The following is a 21,157-nucleotide window of genomic DNA, read 5'->3' as shown; positions in this document are numbered from 1 at the left end:
TGTGAGTTTCATAGATGCCATGAGACCCTAAATCCCGATGTATTCTATCACAGTGACTAAAGTCTGCGTGGAAAACCTTAGAAGTAGATACAGAATCCTAACAGCACTTGGTTTTAGAGTATGGTTCTCATCTCCAGCTGCCTTCTGAGTTTAGTTTGCATGTTCTCTTCATGACCACTTATTTTTAATGGGTGGTCAGATTTCAATGCATTCAACGACAAGTTGTAGGTGAACTGGTGATCCTTCAAATTCAGGTAGGCATGCCATGTGGCAGTGCTTGTGCAGACTGATGGACTGGCACCCCATCCTGCATTTACTTCTCAGCCTTGTACCCAGTGAGTGCTCAAATAGGCTGACTCTCTCGAGCTACTCCATGTCCAATTAACTATAGGCAAACTACTATACCCCACCCGGAACTAGAATAAGTGGGCAAATGGAGAACGAATGAATATCAAACAAAAGCTGTATGCATTTTAATTTCACACCAATGCAACTCTACAGCTCAAACATATGCAATGCTATGAAATATGAGCTTTAAGTAGAGGTGGAAAATAGTATTTAAAGTATAATTTTCCCTAAAGAAAAGCTTGCAAATTATATACATTAGATGGAACAATAAGTTCTAACTTCAGTTCTGCAAAACAACTGTTCCCCAGCTCCCAACTTCCTGTTGCTACAAGTCAAAGCAAACAATAAACTAGACATACCCAATATGACCATACATTTGCTGATAATGCTCCAGGGTTTTGTACTACTGAAATTAATAACATGCCATCACAAAGTACTACATAATGCTTAAGAAAGAAAACATTTAATAAAAAAAAAATTAAAAAAAAAAACGAAAAATGGTTTAGCTTACTGGTTCTCCGAGTTCTTTTAGTCTACTCTTCAGTGCTAAGATTTTTTGATCCTGGTCTGCCAGCAGAACAAGAAGGTCATCCTGTTCCTTTTTCGACTCTGACAGTTCAGTCTGTAGTTTGCTCTTATCAGTCTGTAAGATGGCAATGGTGCTGTTTGCAGAAGCTAACTGTTGTTCCATAGAGGCTTTTGACTCGGTCAGCGCTTTCACATCTTCCTGTAAAGTGATGACAAAAAGGAATAATACTAAACATTACAACAAATGTTAACCTAGACAAATTCCAAACACATGGCTTAAAGACTAACAATTCTGGAACAAGTGAAAATTAATATTATGGAGACAACAACATAACAGGTTAATTAATATGCAATGAATCTATTTATATTTTAAGATATAAAACTCTAAACTTCTAGTTTTGAATATGGAATGCAAATGGATTTTTTTTAGTTAATTAAAAAGCTAATAAGCATTTTCATAGATTCATAGATTAGTACTAGGCTAAATGCCCTTGTGGGCATTTTAAGCATAGCTGGTCACCACATGTGAGAATCAAACCTGGCTCCTTGGGTCTGCAAGGTAAACACCTTAACCATTATGCCAACCTACCAATTGATTGTCTCTTTCACAGCCAACATATTTTATTTGCATTGTATGATGTTTTTATAGTTTTTTTTTACAACTCCACTGAAGGTTTTGCTGGAGCACCAAGTTTTAGTAGTTATTTTGGATGTTTGTTTGTTCTCTCTACAGATAAATGCCTGAAGTTCACAAATCTTGTGGGCAGATGCCACAGCCACGAAGAAAAACCTTGACTAACTTCAATGCTGTTGAAACAGTCTGACAGGAAATGTGCAAGCCTGACGGTCTCAAATTTCATGTCATGGAAAAAGAAGGGTTCTTCAAATGCAGGTGAAAGGATATACTTAACCAGTTATGTGTACAGTCATAGTTCTGCCTTCTACAAGGCTATAACATGCAGGGATGCTACAAGCATGCATCCTGACTATGGAATAAATTACATGCATGTCATACATGCACTTAAAATTGGTAAGGATTACCTGCAAGTTAAACAACTAAGGTAAAATAGGATACCTCTCTGGCTAGACAAAACGCATTCCACTTATCAGAATATTACTAATGAGTAGAAGGCTTCTTAGTGGTGTCAACCAGTTTTGAAAACTCCATGGAAGATTCAGCATAATGGCAGTTTAAAGGAGTGACCAAGCTTTGATGTGCAGCCAGCTATCGTACCAACTAAGAAGCAAATTCTCCGTAGACTGTAATGTCCTTTGCGGCTTGAACCTGCACCCTCTTTTCATTCACTTTGGGGCAAAAAGGTAGAAATTTGCCTTTTTTATCTATTTAGCAGTGAAGTGCTTAATCAGGACAAACAGAAGAACGGCCTCAGGAAGATTTCTTCCCACAGGAGTGACCGTGTACCCACCATTAACTCCACCTTGCCCAAATGCACTCGGCAGAACAGGGAAGGATTACATTTTCCCTGGCAATAAACCAACTGATCCACAGTGCACTGCTCAGCCGTGACTCCCTTATATTCTGGCTTCAGGACAGGGTTAGAGCTGTGACTGCTGCAGTATGACTGTGCACTCCTTTTTCTACATGCAAATAGCTGTTAGTGATGCCCTGGTCTACAGCCAGCCATGAAACACAAATCACTTCTCTTCAAAGGTAATGAACAAATGTTGTCCTATATGTTCATAAACCACACCATGCCAAAAAAGAGCCGATTTTGGTTGAGGGAGGGGGGGGGCAGCCTCAACTTCCCTCTATAGCTCTAAAGGTGAAGACTACCTGTAGTTCCAAGCTAGTTTATGAGAAGATGCCATTCCTGGAAGGGGTTGGAAAGCACAGAGGCCATCTGTTGTCAGGACCTGATATGAGCTCTGCTGAAGTCAGGAAATATTCATAATGAGAGTATTGAAAATTGTTCACCATTCTACAAACCCCACCAATGCAGTGAAACACATCAGAATCAGAATCACATTTACTGGCCAAGTATGCACTCATACAAGGAATCTGACTCCGGTTTCAGTGACTCTCCAAGTATGAATTACATAAATGACATACATTCAACTATTAAGAACAAGACAAATGACATACATGCAACTATTAAGAACAAGACAAAAAAGTAAATATATACATACATATACAAGGTGCAAAGTGCAACTCAGTGCAAGAAATACTGAAATAAACCCTGAAAGAGACAAGTATTAACAGTATGTAAACAATTCTGCAGAATTCTCTCAAGCATCCCTGTTTGTCAATAGAAATATGAAACCTGTGGTTTCCATATGGTCCAACAAGAACTGGAGCATCTAAGTCTGTAACTCCTACTGTAACCACATACAGAATGCCATGGCTATGACTTCTTGCACCCTTAAATGAAAAGTACAACCCTGTCTTGATGAAGGCAGTCTTCTGAGATAGTTCAATAAAGATTTCACCCAGTTTACAGAAACAAACAGGACCTGCAATCACAGAAGGGTGCAGCTGAGGGCCACCTACATGGGGTACCATTATTAAGCTATGAGTAACCAGACATTCAGGTAAGGAAATACAAAAGTTTATCTTCTTGCAAATGCTCCAACACCAATACAAGCAACCCGGTAAATACTTTGGATGTAGAGCAAACAAAATGACAACACCAAATAAGGAAATTGAAAGTCAACCTGCAGCAAACCATTGTTAGTAGTAGTTAATGAACCTGTAGTCTGGAGTTTAAATGCCTCAGCCTCCATTTCCCTACTGTTCGACTCTGATCTAGTCACTTAACCAAACAGAGTTCCCAGGCTGTAACAGAAGTGGGTCCCTGTTGATCAGTGCAATACTCCAGTATAAAAATAACATACACACAAAACCTCCCATCCAGACTTCCACAGAAAAAAAATATCAAGAGAGACATCCATTATGTCCATACTCCAGAGAAGACAATATCAAAAGGGGTATCCAGCTTGTTCAGCAAAACCACTTAAATGCAATACAGCAGCAGGGGAATCATCCCACAAAAAGTCAGCAACAAAAATCTGATGTCCAAGACATGCTCAATGAAATTACTTACATCCAAGTCAAGAAAGTTTCTTGTCCTCTTTGAAGACTGTGGCAGCAAAGACTTTTTTTTTAAAGGAGTGGCCTCTACATCCTCTTTACGCAGAAGAGTCTAAGCCTGCTCCAGATCTGCAGACTGCCCAGTTCCTATTATAGCATTTTTTTTTTTCTGGGGATAGACCCAACATCACTAAGACAGGTTTATCCACATCCATATCTAAAACTCAACAGTTTCCAATGATGGCTTACACCAATCTAGGGCAAGCCTCTCATGGATGATCCTGCAGGGCAGTCAGGGTCTTACAGTTCTGACATTCTGGCAAGGGTATAAGGCATTAGAAAGTATAGCTGTGTGAACAACTTATAATAGATGCTCATGGAACAGCACTATTCACTGGGTCTTAGTCAGAGGTAAGGCCTTATATTTAGATGGAGAATTATTCAAGTAAGGCAGTGTGTTCCACAAACATCTACTGTTACAAGTAAGTAGGGCTTACACAACTGAATTATGCTCAACAAACACACTGCCTTACTGGCATATGGGTAGATTCCCAAAGCTTACCCAGCCTGGGTGGGGAAAAGATAAGGGTCCAGGAGCCCCTAAAGAAGAGTCCTCATGAAGCCTGCTCTGAACTTAGAAAAGTGATCCAACTTGTAGTGCTTCAAAATGGTATGGACACAGAACCAAGTTGCTGCCTCTAGAATACTTCTGAAGTCCACTGCTTTCCAATACGCCACAGAAGAGGAAAAGACCCTGGGGGAATATGTCTTTACATTGCCTGGATTCACCTTGCCATGGTGGGTGTAACAAACAAAAAAAAAAAAACGGGACAACCAACGTGCAGTGGTTTGCTTACAGACAAGTTGACCTTTCTTTGCTCCAAAAGCCTTTCAGCTATCCTAAAGGGTTTTGTTCTGTCAAAGTTGTACCTGAGCTGCCAATGCAAATCCAAGGGATGAAGTAGCCTCTCTCTCCCATATTCTTGGCTTCCTTAAAAGAACACATAGGGAGATTAACAGACTGACAGAGTGAATTCTGAGACCACATTAGACATGAAAGATGGATTAGTGTGTAACACAAACCTATCCCTTTGGAAAGTCAGATAGGGTTGACCCACCATGAGAAGCTGCTGCTCAGAAACACACTGCAATTGTTAGAGCAATAAGCAAAACTGTTTTCCATGTTAAGAACTCGAGATCAGCTTACACTGTGATTCAAAAGGTGGTAAGGTCAATTTTTCAATAATACATGCAAAACTCCTTTCATTAACTGTTTTACCAAAACAGAAGAAGAAAGAGGGGGATCCATAGGCAGACAAGCAGAGTTGGCTCCTAAATGCTCCTTAATGGGAACATACAATAAGTCATCCTGAAGTATCTCACACAAATATTGCAAGACCGGAAGAATATTAATCTCAGTTGACCCTCTGCTTCCATTTAGGCAACACTTAGAAAACCTCATTTATTTATAAACAAAGGTTTTCTAGTAGCAAGTTTTCTGGTTAGACATCCTCATGAAACAAGTGCCTAAATAGAGTTAAGACTGAATCATCCAGGCTGTCAGCTGAAGTTTCTCCACCCTGGGGTGCTTCAGTTGCCCCTGAGACTATGTGAGCAGATCCAGAGTGTGAGTGTGAGGAAGTCTGTGGTAATTGCCCTTGGCCAATACTACTAAAAGGCCATAAGGCGTAACACCACTAAACCTAATGTATTGGTCATAGGTGACTCCACTATGAGATGCACAGATGTTCCCTCACCAGGTTGAATAAGGAGCGGGTTGCGGTTAGCTGTCTGTTATATGCCAGGATCCATTAAGTCACTCAAGAACTCAAGCCACTCAACCACAAGTACCAGTATGACTCCTTCACAGTCCATGTGGCGGTGAATGACTTGAGATGTACCTCACTGGATTATACGAAGAGAGACATGACTGAGCTCTCAGATTATGTGTCACAGGCAGGTATTAGCCTAGCCTTAAGCAGCATTCTAACTTCTCCAAGGATGATGCCACAATACAAACAAAAAAATGATTGACTTAGTGTCACTCAGTGTTGTTTGTATTAGATTCAGAAGTAAATCTGTCAGCATATGAAGACATGGTCAACAGGCCACATTGCTTTGCCTGAGATGATCTACATCTGTCTCCTCTAAGATTTCGGATATTGGCAAAGGCATTAGCCACACCTATTGCGCCTTTCTTAAGCAGTGTCAAAATAAAGTACAGTTTTGTACCTACCATAAATGTAGATGTTCGAAGATCCACATTGCTGCAGTCCTTACACTTGGGTAGTCCGCTGTCCTCGGTCGGCCTGAATATCAAAGTATAAGGCTGACGTCGGTCAAGGCGCATTTGACTGACATCAGGACGTCAGGGTACAAATGCGCATGACCGACGTCATATCCTCAGTCTTTTCTTGCCCCAGATGTCAGAAGACCCTAAAAATAAAGGTCAAAACCAAAAGACAGCAAACAAACAACCAACCACCCTTGCACTAGTTATATGTACAATATATACAATATACACAATATTTACAACCCAACCCACACAACCACCTCTAACTACAGAGGGGAAGGAGGGAGGGTAAATTGGACTGCAGCAATGTGGATCTTCGAACATCTACATTTATGGTAGGTACAAAACTGTACTATGTTCTTCATCTCACATTGCTGCAGTCCTTACACTTGGGTAGAATCCCAAAGCAGAGGTAAGGGAGGATGGCCAAACTACAAGGAAGCAGGAGCTGCCAAAATGCCCTGCAAAACAGCAGTGGCAAAACCAGCCCTGGATTTAGAGTAAAGTGGCAGGTGATAATGCCTAGAGAAAGTATGCACTGAACTCCAAGTAGCTGCCTCCAAAATATCCTTGGTTGCCACTCCCTCAAAAGGCTGTCAGTGGCAGTAGCCCTAGTGGAATGAGGCCTAATCCCAGCTGGAATCTCCTTGCCATGATGGGAATAACAGAAAGCAATGCAAAACCCAATCCACTTAGAAATAGTTTGTTTTGACACAGGCTTGCCCTGAGAACTCAAAGCAAAAGAAACAAACAACCGCTGAGACTGCCTGAACCCTTTAGTTCTGTCCAAATAATATCGCAACTGCCTGTGTACATCTAAAGTGTGCAAAATCTTTTCCCCTTTATTTTGGGGATTTGCATAAAAAGTAGGCAAATGAATAGTTTGGTTTAAAGCCACACTAGAAACCACCTTAGGCATAAAGGAAGGATTAGTACGCAAAGATACCCTATCCTTATGGAAAATCAAGAAAGGCTCAACCGCCATAAGGGCCTGTAATTCAGAAACCCTTCTTGCAGAGGTAATGGCCAACAAAAAGGCAGTCTTCCATGATAAATATTTCAACTCAGAAGTAGCTGCAGGCTCAAAAGGTTGTAGAGTGAGTTTCTCCAACACAAAATTGAGATCCCAAGCAGGAGTAGGAGCTCTACGTGGGGGTCTTATATTCTTTGCCCCTCTAAGAAATTGCTTGAACAAAGGATGAGAAAACAATGGAGGGTCACATTCATAGTGAGCTGAAATTGCTGCAGCATGAACCTTAATAGAAGAGAAGGACAAACCTTTGTCCAGTAACTCAGTAAGATATTGAAGAGCCACACTTAAATTAGGCTCAGAAACATCAAAATCCTTCGCTGCACTCCAAAATAAAAATCTCTTCCATTTATCTGCGTACACTTTCCTTGTACTAGGCCTTCTAGCTTCCAAAATCACATTCAAAACTTGTTGTGGAAGTTGAGACCCTATGGTTCAAAACAGAATATGCCAGGCTGTTAGGTGAAGAGAGTGAAGTTTGACATTGAGCAAATGGCTGTCCTCCTGTGACAACAGGTGTGGAATCGAAGGCAAAGGCCATGGAGGCTTCCGTACCAGACTTCTCAGTAATGGGTACCAGTGCTGTCGAGGCCAATCTGGAGCTATTAAAATCATCCTTGGCTTGTCCTGTCTGACCTTTAGAAGTACCTTTGGGAGGAGAGGCAGAGGAGGAAAGGCATACACGTGAAGATTGCTCCAATTGAAAGAAAGAGCATCCACTTTCCAAGCTGTGGGATGAAACCCTTTTGTGCAAAACTTTGGCAGCTGATGGTTTAGTGGAGAAGCGAACAGCTCTATGTCTGGAGTTCCCCATGACACTGTCAATTTCTGAAATACATGAGGATCCAATTTCCACTCGTGGGGATCCATAATTCGTCTGCTCAACACATCTGCTAAGGAGTTCTGTGCTCCTGGCAGAAACCTTGCCTGAAGATTGAGCTGTAAACTGAGAGCAGTCTCCCACAAAATCATTGCTTGCCTGCATAGAGGATAAGAATCGTTCCCCTTGCTTGTTGATGTACCACATGACAGTTGTGTTGTCTGTTAGAATCAACACCTGCCCTGGAAGAAGTAAATCCTTGAAAGCTATTAATGCAAACTGGACTGCTAACATCTCCTTCAGGTTGATATGTAGATGTTGTAGTCTGGCAGGCCACTTGTCTTGTATCCACTTTCCATTTAGATGAGCTCCCCAAGCTTTGTCTGAGGCATCTGTCGTTAAAATCTGACTCGCCTCTGGCCGGGTCACAGAGAGTCCCTTGTTTAGGTGACATTCCTGAGCCCACCACAAAAATTCCTTTTGAATGCAAGGTATTATTTGAATGACAGTGTCCAGATCCTGGCAGTGCTGAGTCCATACATCTGTGAGATTCCATTGCAGCTTCCTCATATGCAGTTTGGCATTGGGAAGCACCAGAATACAAGATGCCATGAACCCTAAGGCTTGAAGGACTGTCCTTGCAGTCAGCCCGGACTGATGAGATAGTTGATGGAAGTAAAGGGAAAGACTCTTTTGTTTGTCCGGGGTTAAAAAGGCCATCTGGGATGCTGTATTCAGTCTTACACCCAGAAAGCACATGTCCTGAGAGGGTACTAGACTGGACTTTATTTCGTTCACAGAATACCCTAGGCATCTTAGCACTGCTATCACATATTCCAAATGATGAAGAAGCTCTTCTCTTCCTTGAGCCAGAATCAGGCAGTCGTCCAAATAAGGATAGATCTGTATTCCTTTTAGCCTGAAGAAAGCTATCACTGGAGCCAGAACTTTCGTGAACACTCTGGGCACAGTAGATAAGCCAAAGGGCAATGCAGAGAACTGATAGTGAGAAGTCCCAGCTCGAAAACGCAGATATTTCCTGCAACTTAGTCTGATAGGAACATGAAGGTAAGCCTCCTTGAGATCCAAAGTTACCATCCAATGATCTTTGCCCAGCAGAGGTAAAAGCTGTTGTAACGTCAACATTTTGAACTTGGGAATGTCCAGATAAGTGTTGAGGATAGATAAATCCAAAATTGGTCTCCACGTGTTCCCCTTCTTTGGTACTAGGAACAGGCGAGAATAAAATCCTAGGCCCACTTCTGGCAGAGGGACCGGCTGTATGGCCCCTAGTTGAAGTAACAGAGAAATTTGCTTGTGAGCCTCTATTCTTTGTTGAGGAGGAACGTCTGGCATGCCTCTGAAAGGAGGCAAGGTATGGAAATAAAACCTGTAACCTTGGTGTATGATATCCAATACCCATCTGTCTTGGGTAATTAAACTCCAATTTTCTTTGAAAAGTGCCAACCTTCCTCCCAAAGGTGCTGCCAGACGAGAAGGCTCTGGCAGCTGAAAAGGTAGGTCATTGGGTCTGTTTACGAAAGGACTGACCCCTGCCCTCACCTGAAGACTGTGCAGGTGAACTCCCTGTTCTAGGCCTGAAAGAGCCGTGAGCTCTGCCCCTACCACGTCTAGATCTACCCCTAGACTGGGAATCATAAGAAGGATACGTCCACCCTTTAGCAGGCCAATTTCTGCTAAACTTTGGAGGCTGAACCTGCAAAAAATCTTTAACAGTCTGCATAGACTTAGCCTTGTCTTCCATTTTCTTTAAAACTGCCTCAACAGGAGAACCAAACAACACATCAGATTGTAAAGGAGCATCTAAAATCCTTGTTTTAACATGATCAGATAAATTTTGATCCCTAAGCCAGGCGTGCCTGTGAAGAACTGACCCAGTGGCAGCCACCCTAGACGAGGCCTGTACAGCATCAAAACCACATTGCAAAGAATGCTTACCCACCTGTTCAGAAACATGTACTAAATCTTGTAACTCTTTACAATCAATACCTTCCGCCAGAGCATCAACCTTAGACTTCAACTGTGAAAGGAGATAGTTTTGGTATTTTAACATGTGAAACTGGCAATTCAAAGCCCTCATAGCTAGAGTGGAAGAAGTATAAACTTTCTTTCCCCATCTATCCAAGGCCCTGGCTTCTTTATCTGCAGGAACCGGATTCTTGACAACAGAAGCCTTAACACCTTTAGGCCCCTGGCTAACGGTTTCTGGGTCCGCCCTCGGACTCTTAAAAAGATACTTATGAACCTCAGGCACCCTGTAATACCTATCCGGTTTAACAGGAGCAGGAGGCAAAGAATCAGGATTAAGAGAAGCCTCTGTAAAAACATCTTCTACTACATCCAAAACAGGAGGTATAGCCAAAGGCCTATGTTGGGGTAAAAACAAAAATTCCCTAAGCCTTTTCCTGGAATCAGAGAAGTCCTGACCTTCCCACTTAAAATGCTCCCTCATGGAATGAAGAGTTTCTGAAAAAGAAAAATCCTCAGGAGGAGAAGCAGAAGGAGTAGAATCATCCACATCAGAATCAGAATAAGGAGAGTACTCCTGCAAGTCTTCAGCCGAAGACTCTGAAACATCCGAAGCCTGCTCAAAACTCCCTAGCTCAGGCTCCACCCTAGGTCTCTTATCAGGAGGGGGCAAAGAACCCCTAATCAGAGTAATCAAATCTTCTGCCATTTTAAGCATATGCTTCTTGGGCACTGTTCCAGAAGAACTAGGGGTGACACCAACTGAAGCTAAACCTGGCCTGCCTCTAGGAGAAGCCTTGGAAACAGAAGGAGAGGGCCTAACCACCCTAGGCAGGAGGGAGTATAGTAACCTGAGAAGCCCCATCACCCGGCCTGCCTCCTGAGAGGCCACATCCTGCAATAACAAGGTCTCTCCTGGGATCCCAAGAAACCTCCGGTGGAACCACCGGCTCCACCGACACCTCTAAAGAACCGGCGTCCGTGCGGACGGTTCTTCTAGCCTAGGCTTCACTGCTTTGTCCTTGCGCTTCTTGAAGAAGCGGCGCCGGAGCATCCGACGGCATTTTATAATTGCACCGCTTCGAAGACTAACCTGGCACAATCTAATCTCCTCTTTATAGTGCGCTTATTGAATCTAGCACAAGAGCGACACCCAACAACGTCGTGCTCAGGCCCTAAACAAGGAATACACAAAGTATGATAGTCTCTATGCGGTATCTGTTTCCCACAAGAAATACAATTATTCACTTTTTCTGACATCCGGTAAACCACTGAGGCAAGAAAAACCAAAATATTCTAACGGTGTACTTAGCCAACTTTGACTTGGTCTGAAACTCCGAAATCGAAAAATTTCAGAACGCCAACCGGCACTTGCAATACTGCTTCTGCATCGGACCATGCGGCAAAAAAGACTGAGGATATGACGTCGGTCATGCGCATTTGTACCCTGACGTCCTGATGTCAGTCAAATGCGCCTTGACCGACGTCAGCCTTATACTTTGATATTCGGGCCGACCGAGGACAGCGGACTACCCAAGTGTAAGGACTGCAGCAATGTGAGATGAAGAACATCTAACCTCTCAACATAACAAAATCATCTCTAGATAAACTCAAGATACTGCTGCTTAATGCTAGGAGAGGAGTCTGAACAAGAAACTGCACTTCCAGGAAACACTACTTTGGAAGATGCTGACATTTGTGCAGTTACCAAATACATGGTTCAAAGGAGCGAAAACCACCACGGCCATGCATGGCTACAATACCTTCCATATGTTCAGACCAAAAACTGCTTGAAAGAACCGAAGAGGAGATGTATCCATTTTCATTAATGGATAAGTACACCTCGAGAGTGGTCAAACATCATGACTCTCAAGCTACTCCATGTCCAATTAACTATAGGCAAATGACTCTCTCGAGCTACTCCATGTCCAATTAACTATAGGCAAACTACTATACTACCATATACCACACCACTTCACAGCTAGCTATAGGTTCCCCACCATGAAACAGGAAAAGTATGCCACACACCTGGACTCAATTGAGTCACTTGCCATACAGTGCAACACCTTACTCGTGGATGACTTCAATTATCCTACCATCGACTAGGAAACATACACGACCACAAACATGTCAGCTCAGAGGTGCTTGGACTTTGTCAATGCAAATGCTCTGGAACAGCTAGTCAGCACACCCACAAGAGGCTCAAATGTCCTGGATATAATACTCACTAACATGGGAGAGCACTGACCCCCCCCCCCCCGGTGTGATGTCTTCCCTGGTAAGATCAGACCACATATAAGTCTCATTCGTTGCAATTATAAGACCAAATACCCCATCAAGTTCAAAAATGCTTAAGAATTTTTCTGAGAGAATTCACCTCCTACTAAGTGATGGTACAAGGAGTTTCAAAGCCCCCTTGAACACAGATAACATGGGCTACTATGAAGAAGTGTACACCAATGTCCTGTATAACCATTTAAGCAGTTGCATAGAATCGTTTGTACCTTATCAGATTAAAACCAGGTCTTGCCAAAAAAACAAGCCAGCCTGGTGGTCCCCTAGTATAAACAGGCTATACAACAAGTGAAAGAAATTAATGTTCAAGAACAAGAGGGAACTGGCTCAGCAGAGGAAGAAATCCCTCTGTTGCTTAAACAAATTAGAAAGCTTGTCAAGACCTCCGAAAGCTAATTACAATGCAAAAATAGCCTCGCTATCTAAGGATAGTAACAAGGCATTCTTTAACTACATCCAAAATCTAAAAGGGAATACCCTGCTATGGGCTGAACTGGTTGTGGATGGCACCACCCATACTCAACAGAAGGTAACAGCCAAACTGCTAGCTGACAGATTTGGAGAAAACTTCACCCCCCCCCATCCCCTCCAGTCATCCCTTAAAGTGTACCTGTCACCAGTCATCAGCATAATATCTCAACAGAGCAGGTCATCTCCGTGCTTTCCAATGCCAAACATACAGCATCAATGGGACCAGACAACATCTCAGGTCACCTTTTAAACAACTTTGCTGATGATTGCAAATTGGGAGCAACAACTTAAAACATGATCTAGTAGACCCACTTGAATCCCTGTCTAACCACAGCCTGAAAACTGGCTATGTTCCAGAGGAATGGAGGACAGCAACAGTAATCCCTCTGCACAAAGGGGGACCATCAATTGATCCTGGGAATTATAGACCCATAAGCTTGACTAGCCTCATCTGCAAGGCTCTAGAAATAATCATTATGGACCTTATTAAAAAGGACATAGGTAATCTCCAAACTCTGGACCCAACCCAGTTCCAATTCATTAAAGGTGGAACATGCCTGTTAAACATGGCTGACTTATTTGAGAAAGGCATCAAGGCCTTGAATGAGGGAAAGACAGTTCATATCACCTATCTTGACATAGCCAAGGCATATGACACAATTCCCAAACTCAGGTATTACACAGAAAATCTCCCATTTCGGAATGAACCCCTAAATTACCAGATGGATAGCCAACTGGCTCACTGACAGAACACACACTGTCAAAGTGGGTGACTTTACCTCTATCAAAACACCAGTCACCACTGGCGTACCACAGGCTTCTGTGCTGGGCTCCTTACTGTTCGGAATTTATTTCTCAGAAGTCTGGGCAAACTTGGACAGCCTATGGCTGATCAAGTTTGTGGACGATTGCAAATTGGGAGCAATCATTCAGTGCCCCAATGATGTTAATATACTGCAGGCAAATGACTGCTGCCAAAGCAATGGATGCAAAAAAAAAAAAAAAAGTATTCTTCCCTTTGGGAAAGCCGACATCTCTGTTAGTTACATTACAAACACCATCCCCCCAAGTGTAGATCCAGTGGAACGTGATCTAGGTACTCAGGTTGACAGCAATTTGAACTTTGATCACCACGTATCTACAGTAGTAAGGAAATCCTTCTATGCGGCTCATCTTATAAAAAAAGGCATTGCATCTAGACTTAAGGATGTTATAATTCTTTTATACTCGACTGTCATCAGACCAGTAACTGAGTACAATGCTCCCTTTTGCATGTACTTCACCAAAAACCTGCAACAATTGGAGAGACTGCAGAGGTTTCTCACCAAAAAATGACATGGTACACAAAACAAGTCTTACACAGAAAGACTGAAAGCCCTATCACTGTACTCTGTCTCACAGAGATTGCTAAGGGGTGACCTGTGCTTGGCTTACAGGGCAATTTCTGACCCAGCCCTGATGGGAATGCTACACATTCATAAATAAAACTTCAGGAGGGTCACTCATTCCTGGGATCTTAACCTAGCCTCTGACACGAACAGACCATGCTGGAGACAGACAGCGATACATCTCCCAGAGACTGCCACTTCTCTGGAACAAGCCTTTCAATTTACATGAAACAGAGCCCCTCACTGACCCTCATCAAAAGCAACCTAGATGAAAGGATGAGTAACCGCAAATTCACTGCTGAGGTCATGCCCATTTCACTCCTGGACAGAGGAAGTTGGTATTAACTACCACAAACCCTTACCTCTACAAACGTCACTCACTGACAATTGGGACAACTCGGGATATATATGGCTAGGCTTGTAAGGACTCTAGGGCAATTAGTCTAGTAACCTCCTATGAACCTACGACTGCCTCATCTCGCCTTTGGAAAGAAGGGCCATTCTCTGGTGGGAATCGACTATACACCCCAGAAAGACTTGTCTTTGCGAAGGTGTCAGACACAACTTCTGGAGGTTCAACTCGATTCTTAGCTGTGAGACTAAAATTGAGATCTTTTCTAATGAATACAACAAGACAAAACCCGCAGAGTCCCTCAAAGTTTCAGTAAGCCAAGAGTCACACACTAGGCTATAATATCTGAAAGTACACACCTAAGAAGTGTTTTAGGTGACCAATCTCAATTTGTTTATAGAAAGGGCAGGAATATCCATAGTTGGGTTGACAGCAAAGCAAAACCTACAGCCAAAAGAACCAAGACATGTGGCTGAAATTGCACTTTTTGTGACTATATAAAGGAGGATGATTCATTTATATGCCCATACCTGCAAAAAGAACTGAAAACTAATGCTGGTGGGGATTGTAATTCTACATTTGTTGTCTGCAGGGGTCAGTGCGACAGTTATGAGGCATTCTACACTGGAAAAACCATAAACACACTAAAAAGAAGAATTTCAGGACACTTGGCTGAAATTCAAGCTAAATGTTATAATAATACTCTCTCTAAGCATTTGATCAGTCATAAGAGACACACTGGCTTCAGGTTCCAGATACTCGAGAAACTAGAGCCTGAGTTTTGGGAAGGTGATGTCAACAACACCCTGGAATGACAAGAATTAGTTTGGCAACTCAGGCTGAACTTCTTTCATCCTCCAAGACTGATTTACCATTGTTCTTTGAAAAGTGTGCTGGAACTTCGAAAATTAGCACATTGTATCTCTCATTAATTGGACTCGCACAATGTTATGGTTTATACAGGACATTTCAAACACAAAGTTTACACACTGCTTATTGTATTTATATTGTGTATTTTATTATATTTTTATATTTTGCATTTTTTGATCCAGCTTTTGTCAATGTCACGCTAGAATTTTAAAAGTATTAACATATAATTAGGAATATTAAGATTTGCTTCTAATTTACTTCTGAATCTAATACAAACACTGAGTGACACTAGTAATATATATATTCCTTAGACAGCTACTGTTGCTACTTAGTTATGGATTTTTGACTACAGTCAGATTTTCTATATTATGTTTTTATATATCTATATTTCTTTACTTGAGTCTCTCTTGATGATGCCTTATAGTTACTCACACATATACATATACGTTTACAACACCCTTACCATTTTTTTTGGTAGACTGGACAGTAAAGCTTGGAATTTCCAGTGTGCACAGATCTGAAGAAGAAATGAAAGCGATTTTAGTTTAAAGATTAGAGTAAATTAATATGGTGAGAACATGATTTTATTTTATTATTAAGATTTTTGTTTTATAAGGATACAATAAATAGAGATTTTTCAGAAATGTTGAATAGCATGGTGTTTTAAGTTAACTTGGATCTTTTTTATTACTTTATTTTAAGGGAAGGAGTGGGGGTTGGTTTTTACTACAGCTGGACTGATTTCTATTTAAAGTGGACACTTTACCACTCCCACTTCAACTGCTATTTAAGTAATTGTTCTTAAATGTATTAACCATTAAGGCTTGTGGATCGTTTGTCTGTGCTTACTAACAAAGCAGCTGTGAATTCAACATATCATGGATTGGATTGTTTTACTTGATTTACTAAGTTTGAGAGATTTATTGGAGCAGACAGCTTCGTTTTTATTTATTTATTTTTTTAAAACAGTTAAATACCAGTACTAGGTTCATATTGTTTCAAATCTGGGGAGTATTTTTGTACAGTTATTCCACTGAGAACTCCTGGTCATATAAGGAAAAATGTGAATGTCCAGAGTATAACAGTGGGCCACTACCCAGTCAAGGCATTTGTTAAACACTCAAATTGAAGTGTGTACTCCAAAGGGCAACACAGAAAACTGCAGACACAACAAATCTCAGAAATCCCATGAAACAATAAGCAGTGGGGATATGTTGATGTGCATCCTTCAAGTCCATGGTCACAATAAAGCAGTGATCCTGCAACAGGGGAAACATCTTTAACTTGGGAACCTTAACAAACATATTCAGAAAGGATAGGTCCAACCCTGATCTCCATGACCGTCTTTTTTGGGAACCAGGAAAATTCTGGAGATGAAACCTCTCATTCTTTCCAAAACAGGACCAGTTCTATGATCCCTATTGTCCACCATTTGCCAAAGAATAGAAGGAAATAAAGTCTGGACCAATCGATGAGGGGGAACCACTTTAAAAATAGGCGGATGCTGTTTCCACTGCCATCTGTAGCCCCTGCCAATAATGTTGAGCACCCGCTTGTCAGAATCCACTGACAGCCAGGCCACCTTGTTGAGAGCTACCTTTGGAAACATGGCATCTGGATGGGAACTTAAAGACAGGAGCCATGCATCGGCATAGTCATAAGTTGGAAGGGGGACTATTCTTTTTGGGAAAGGAACCCGTCTTTTTAGGCTTTTCAGGGTGGTCATCCTGCCATTTCCTTTCGTTGTCTTGGTTTTCTTTTTACTGGGATTTCTGTTTGGAAGGCAGCTAAAATTTATCCTGCTTAAAAAAGGAAAATTTGAAAATATGAATCATATTCAATATCCCTTGCATGAGTTTATATCTGTTATCATAGTGTTTAAGGATGTGATCAGCTGCTGCACCAAACAATCAATCTCAAGTGTCACATTCAAAATCTCATTTTTAACTCCTCAGAAAAGTTCTGGCTGTGCAACCAAGCATACCTTCTTATTACCACTGACGACACTGTATTTCTAGCAGTAGTATTGGCCCCCTCCAAGCCACTCTAAAACAGGTTTTAAAACCTGAGAAATATTGTAAATATCTTTAACACAGACCTTTTGCTTAGCAGGTAAAGATGCAGAAAAACTCATCTAAACCATAATACAGTCCAACACAAACTTCCACATAAAACACTGGTAGTTAAACACTTTAAAAGTTACCATGCTGGACTGAGCCAGTTTCTTTTCCCAAGATTCTTGCCATTTGCCTAGTTTATCTGACAGGACAGGATATGAAGAAGACAAAGTCCTTTTATTAGAAGTCGCCGTGGGGACACCAAAGCAGGGTCTGCAGGGAAGGGGCTTACCACATGGGCGAGCATACCCTGAATTTCTTAAACACTTTTTCAGGCAGAACTTCAATGAGCAGAGGAGAATTACAAGCTTTCTTAAAAACATTCTCCAATACTGGGATCAACAGAGGAAAGGTCTTCACAGCGGCAGCCTCAAAGTCCAAAAGATCATAAATCCTGCTAATCTTGCAGGCAGCTGAAGATTCCCCCTAAATGAATACATCCCAAAATCTAGCCAGCATTGGGGTAAAAGAATAACTCTGTTTGGATTCTTGAACTTGTCATCAGAGGAAAGTGACTAATTGATACTGACAGGTCTGAAACCTCAGACACCAGATCCCCTTCAAAATAAGGATCTTTAAATTAATGACTGGTGGTGGAAGTGCTGGTGATAGTTAAAATCTGGGTATGCACCCTGTAATCAACTGTCTAAACAATGTATCTTGCCAAAATCATCACCTCTGAAGGGAACCCAGTCAGGGAATGCTGCCCTACCACATGGTGGGTCTTCTGCCTCTTCCTATGAATGCATTACACTAGTGGGAAAATCCCCAGGAGGATGTATCAACACTGACATGGATTCTGTACCCATGACCATGACTACACCTGCAACTAAAGGGTTTGGTTCTTTCATACCTGAAGCAGGCAATGGTACAGCCTTGGAGGATGTATCTGATTCTCGTGTTATACACAGTTATGGTACTACCACCACATTATACCAGGGACCTGGAGGTAATAGATGGTGAGTGCTCCAATCACCTGCCCAAGCTGAGGCTACTGTCGTGTCACAAGCCATAGGCAGAGACATTTCTTATTTATATTTTTTATGAGTTTTAGGTACAAAGGTGGTATACGGGGGGGGGGGGGGTTACCGACTATGAGTTCATCAATTCAGGGGACAAAAAACAGGCCAGATCAATACTGTATACTGTTTTCACAGCCAGCCAAGTACAAACTGGAAAAAAAAACACTATTCTTCCTCTAAACAGAAATCTGAAGTCTATTTCTATAGAGATACAATACCGAATACTGCACTGAGAAAAACAGAGAGCAGTTTCAATAGCCCAGCGCAAAATACATATCACAGAGACCCCTCAAATTTAATAAATAAAGGCTAGTTTCAGTCCCACATACATAAAAACAGCCTAAATTGCCTTATACTAGCAATTAAATATAAACTTAAAAAAAAATCCTGATATAAATGTTTCATAAAGAAAATAGTGCAAAAATTGTGATTTAAATGAAAAAATATGTTTACAATGCTGCAAGTCTACTTAATTTTCTCAAATAATCACAACCCACAGGGAAAAAAAAACATAAAAAACAGCAAGCTTTCCTGTTCAAACTTTCAAAAATATGTCCTAAATTAATGGAAAAAAGCATCTGCAATCTATTTATGATTCTGGCAACACTGGGCAATAACAGGAAACTCAATAATTAACAGCCTTAGTGCAGAAACTCAAGCAAATATTCACCAATGGCTCTAAAACACATACAAAAGGTTTAAATCCCCACAGACACTTAGAAATAACTTAAAATAAACAGTATAGCTCATATTGCAAGACAAATAAAATACCAAGTACTTAAAACTTTCCAAAAGAAAACTAGCAAATCAGCAGAACATGCAATTCAAGCACAGGCAGAAAAATAGAAAAAGGCAGAGGGAAGAGTAAACCCCCTAAGAGTTTCTTATCTGAGCTCTGTAGCTGAAGTAATCCAGATTGAAAAGCAATATTCCAAGAGAGCCTTCTGTAACTGTGACTAGAAAACTGAAACGGTCTTGTCTATGAGTTTGAAGTGCAGTCTTGGTCCTGCCAGATGATTGGTCCTTCACACTCACAGTCAGTCACTAGGAGGAGTCCTGAGCTTTGATTGATTGCCAGTGGGAGGGTAGCAGGGCTCTACCACCCATATGGCAGTAAAGCATTGATTTTGTTGAACGAGCATCATTACAACAGTGACCTTATTTAACATGCACTACGATGGTAAGTTCGTAACACATCTTGTATTGTGTTCAACGTATGGATCACTACTGCAGTAGGAACAAACACTAGAAAGACTCAGAGTGGTTATTAAGTTGGGTGGTTGTCACTTTCATGCACTGCAAGATGCACTGCCAAATGGCCATGGCAAATTCTCCTCTGCCACTGGAGGTGATGTCCGGCATGTAATGTTTTGAAGACTGTCAACTGGGCAGTCAGAACTATTTAAGATTTATTTGGCATAAAGGAAGGGTTTGTATGCAGGCTAAATATGTCTGGGAAGCAAAAGGAATTGTCAATGCACATCAGTGCTTATAGCTCAGGCATTTTCCTAGATGATGTGACAGAAAGCAAAAGACATGCTTTTCATGTCAAAAAAAGTGAGGGGATGCCCTTGCTGTTGATTCAAAAGGGGTTACAGTCACTTTAAGACAAAATTCAAGTCTTGTGCAGAAGAAAAAGTGTTCTTGATGGTGTGAAATTCAATACCTCCATTCAGGAACCATCTAACAAGTAGTAAAAATACAAGTGGTAGGATACATAGCCTGAAATGGCTCTAAGGCATACCTTTAATGAGGAAAGGGCCTGCTTTAACATATACAAAGTGGCCTCACTCTGACTCTCTTGCTTCCTCTTTAAAGGATTTCTTCTACAAAATCTCTCCGGTTTCAGATCTTTGCCTAAATCTTTTTTTCTACTGGAATGCCCTCCAGTGCTTTTTCTGCAGAGCAGTAAGCGATCCAACATTACGCATTTACTGTGCGTCCCCCCCCCCCCATATATACATGCTCAAATGGAGGCTTCACCTTGCCTGAGCCCTTTCCAGTTTTCTATTCTGGGTTCAATGTTCAGACAAGCGTCTGTGCTTTCCTTTCACATTTCAGTTGTTAAGACAATGCTAAGTAGAGGATTTGTACTGCGTGCATCTAGGTATCGTCTACTTTATTTGAGTCCAGGCCAAAGTAAATCGGTTAAAACAACCAACCTTCACCCAACCCCATACCACTGTTACGATATATACATTTTCAAACAACCTTGTTCCACTACATTAATACATACATATATCTGTGTGTATACACATATATACTGTACTATACACTGTGTCACTTGTAATATATGGTACTACATTTCATACAATGGATACAAAAGCTAAGTTTATAATAGTGAGTCATAACACAATACTCATCCCTTTAACTACAAACATTATATGGAGTCAATTATTCCAAGTGCTTTTGACAAGTCTGCCATATCTAATATGGTAGCCATTGTTTGGACTAAGGAATCTCTGCTTCAAGGAGCAGAACTGGTATGTAACAACACTTGAACTACATTGCTTATAGAACTATAAGCAGTTCCTGAAGTGAAATCTAAAATTTCAACGATTAGCATAAGAAGTCAATTTTACAGG

The 21,157-nt window shown here is 41.3% G+C and overlaps 1 protein-coding gene across 5 annotated transcripts in view; it reads right to left on the bottom strand.

Annotated features, from left to right (window-relative positions):
* USO1 (USO1 vesicle transport factor) overlaps positions 1–21,157 on the bottom strand; it is a 1,866,649-nt gene that overhangs the window by 38,225 nt on the left and 1,807,267 nt on the right. For all 5 annotated transcript variants that reach the window (XM_044061107.1, XM_044061108.1, XM_044061110.1 and 2 more), the window contains one exon: positions 860–1,075. In XM_044061107.1, the coding sequence (XP_043917042.1) occupies positions 860–1,075 (216 nt within the window). The remainder of the gene's footprint in view (positions 1–859; positions 1,076–21,157) is intronic.

This window comes from Protopterus annectens, chromosome 2.part0 (assembly GCF_019279795.1).
Source record: "Protopterus annectens isolate FY-2018-M chromosome 2.part0, PAN1.0, whole genome shotgun sequence".
NCBI classification, from domain to species: domain Eukaryota; kingdom Metazoa; phylum Chordata; order Ceratodontiformes; family Protopteridae; genus Protopterus; species Protopterus annectens.
Note: the sequence above shows the minus strand (reverse complement) of the source record. Positions and strands in the feature narration are given on the sequence as shown.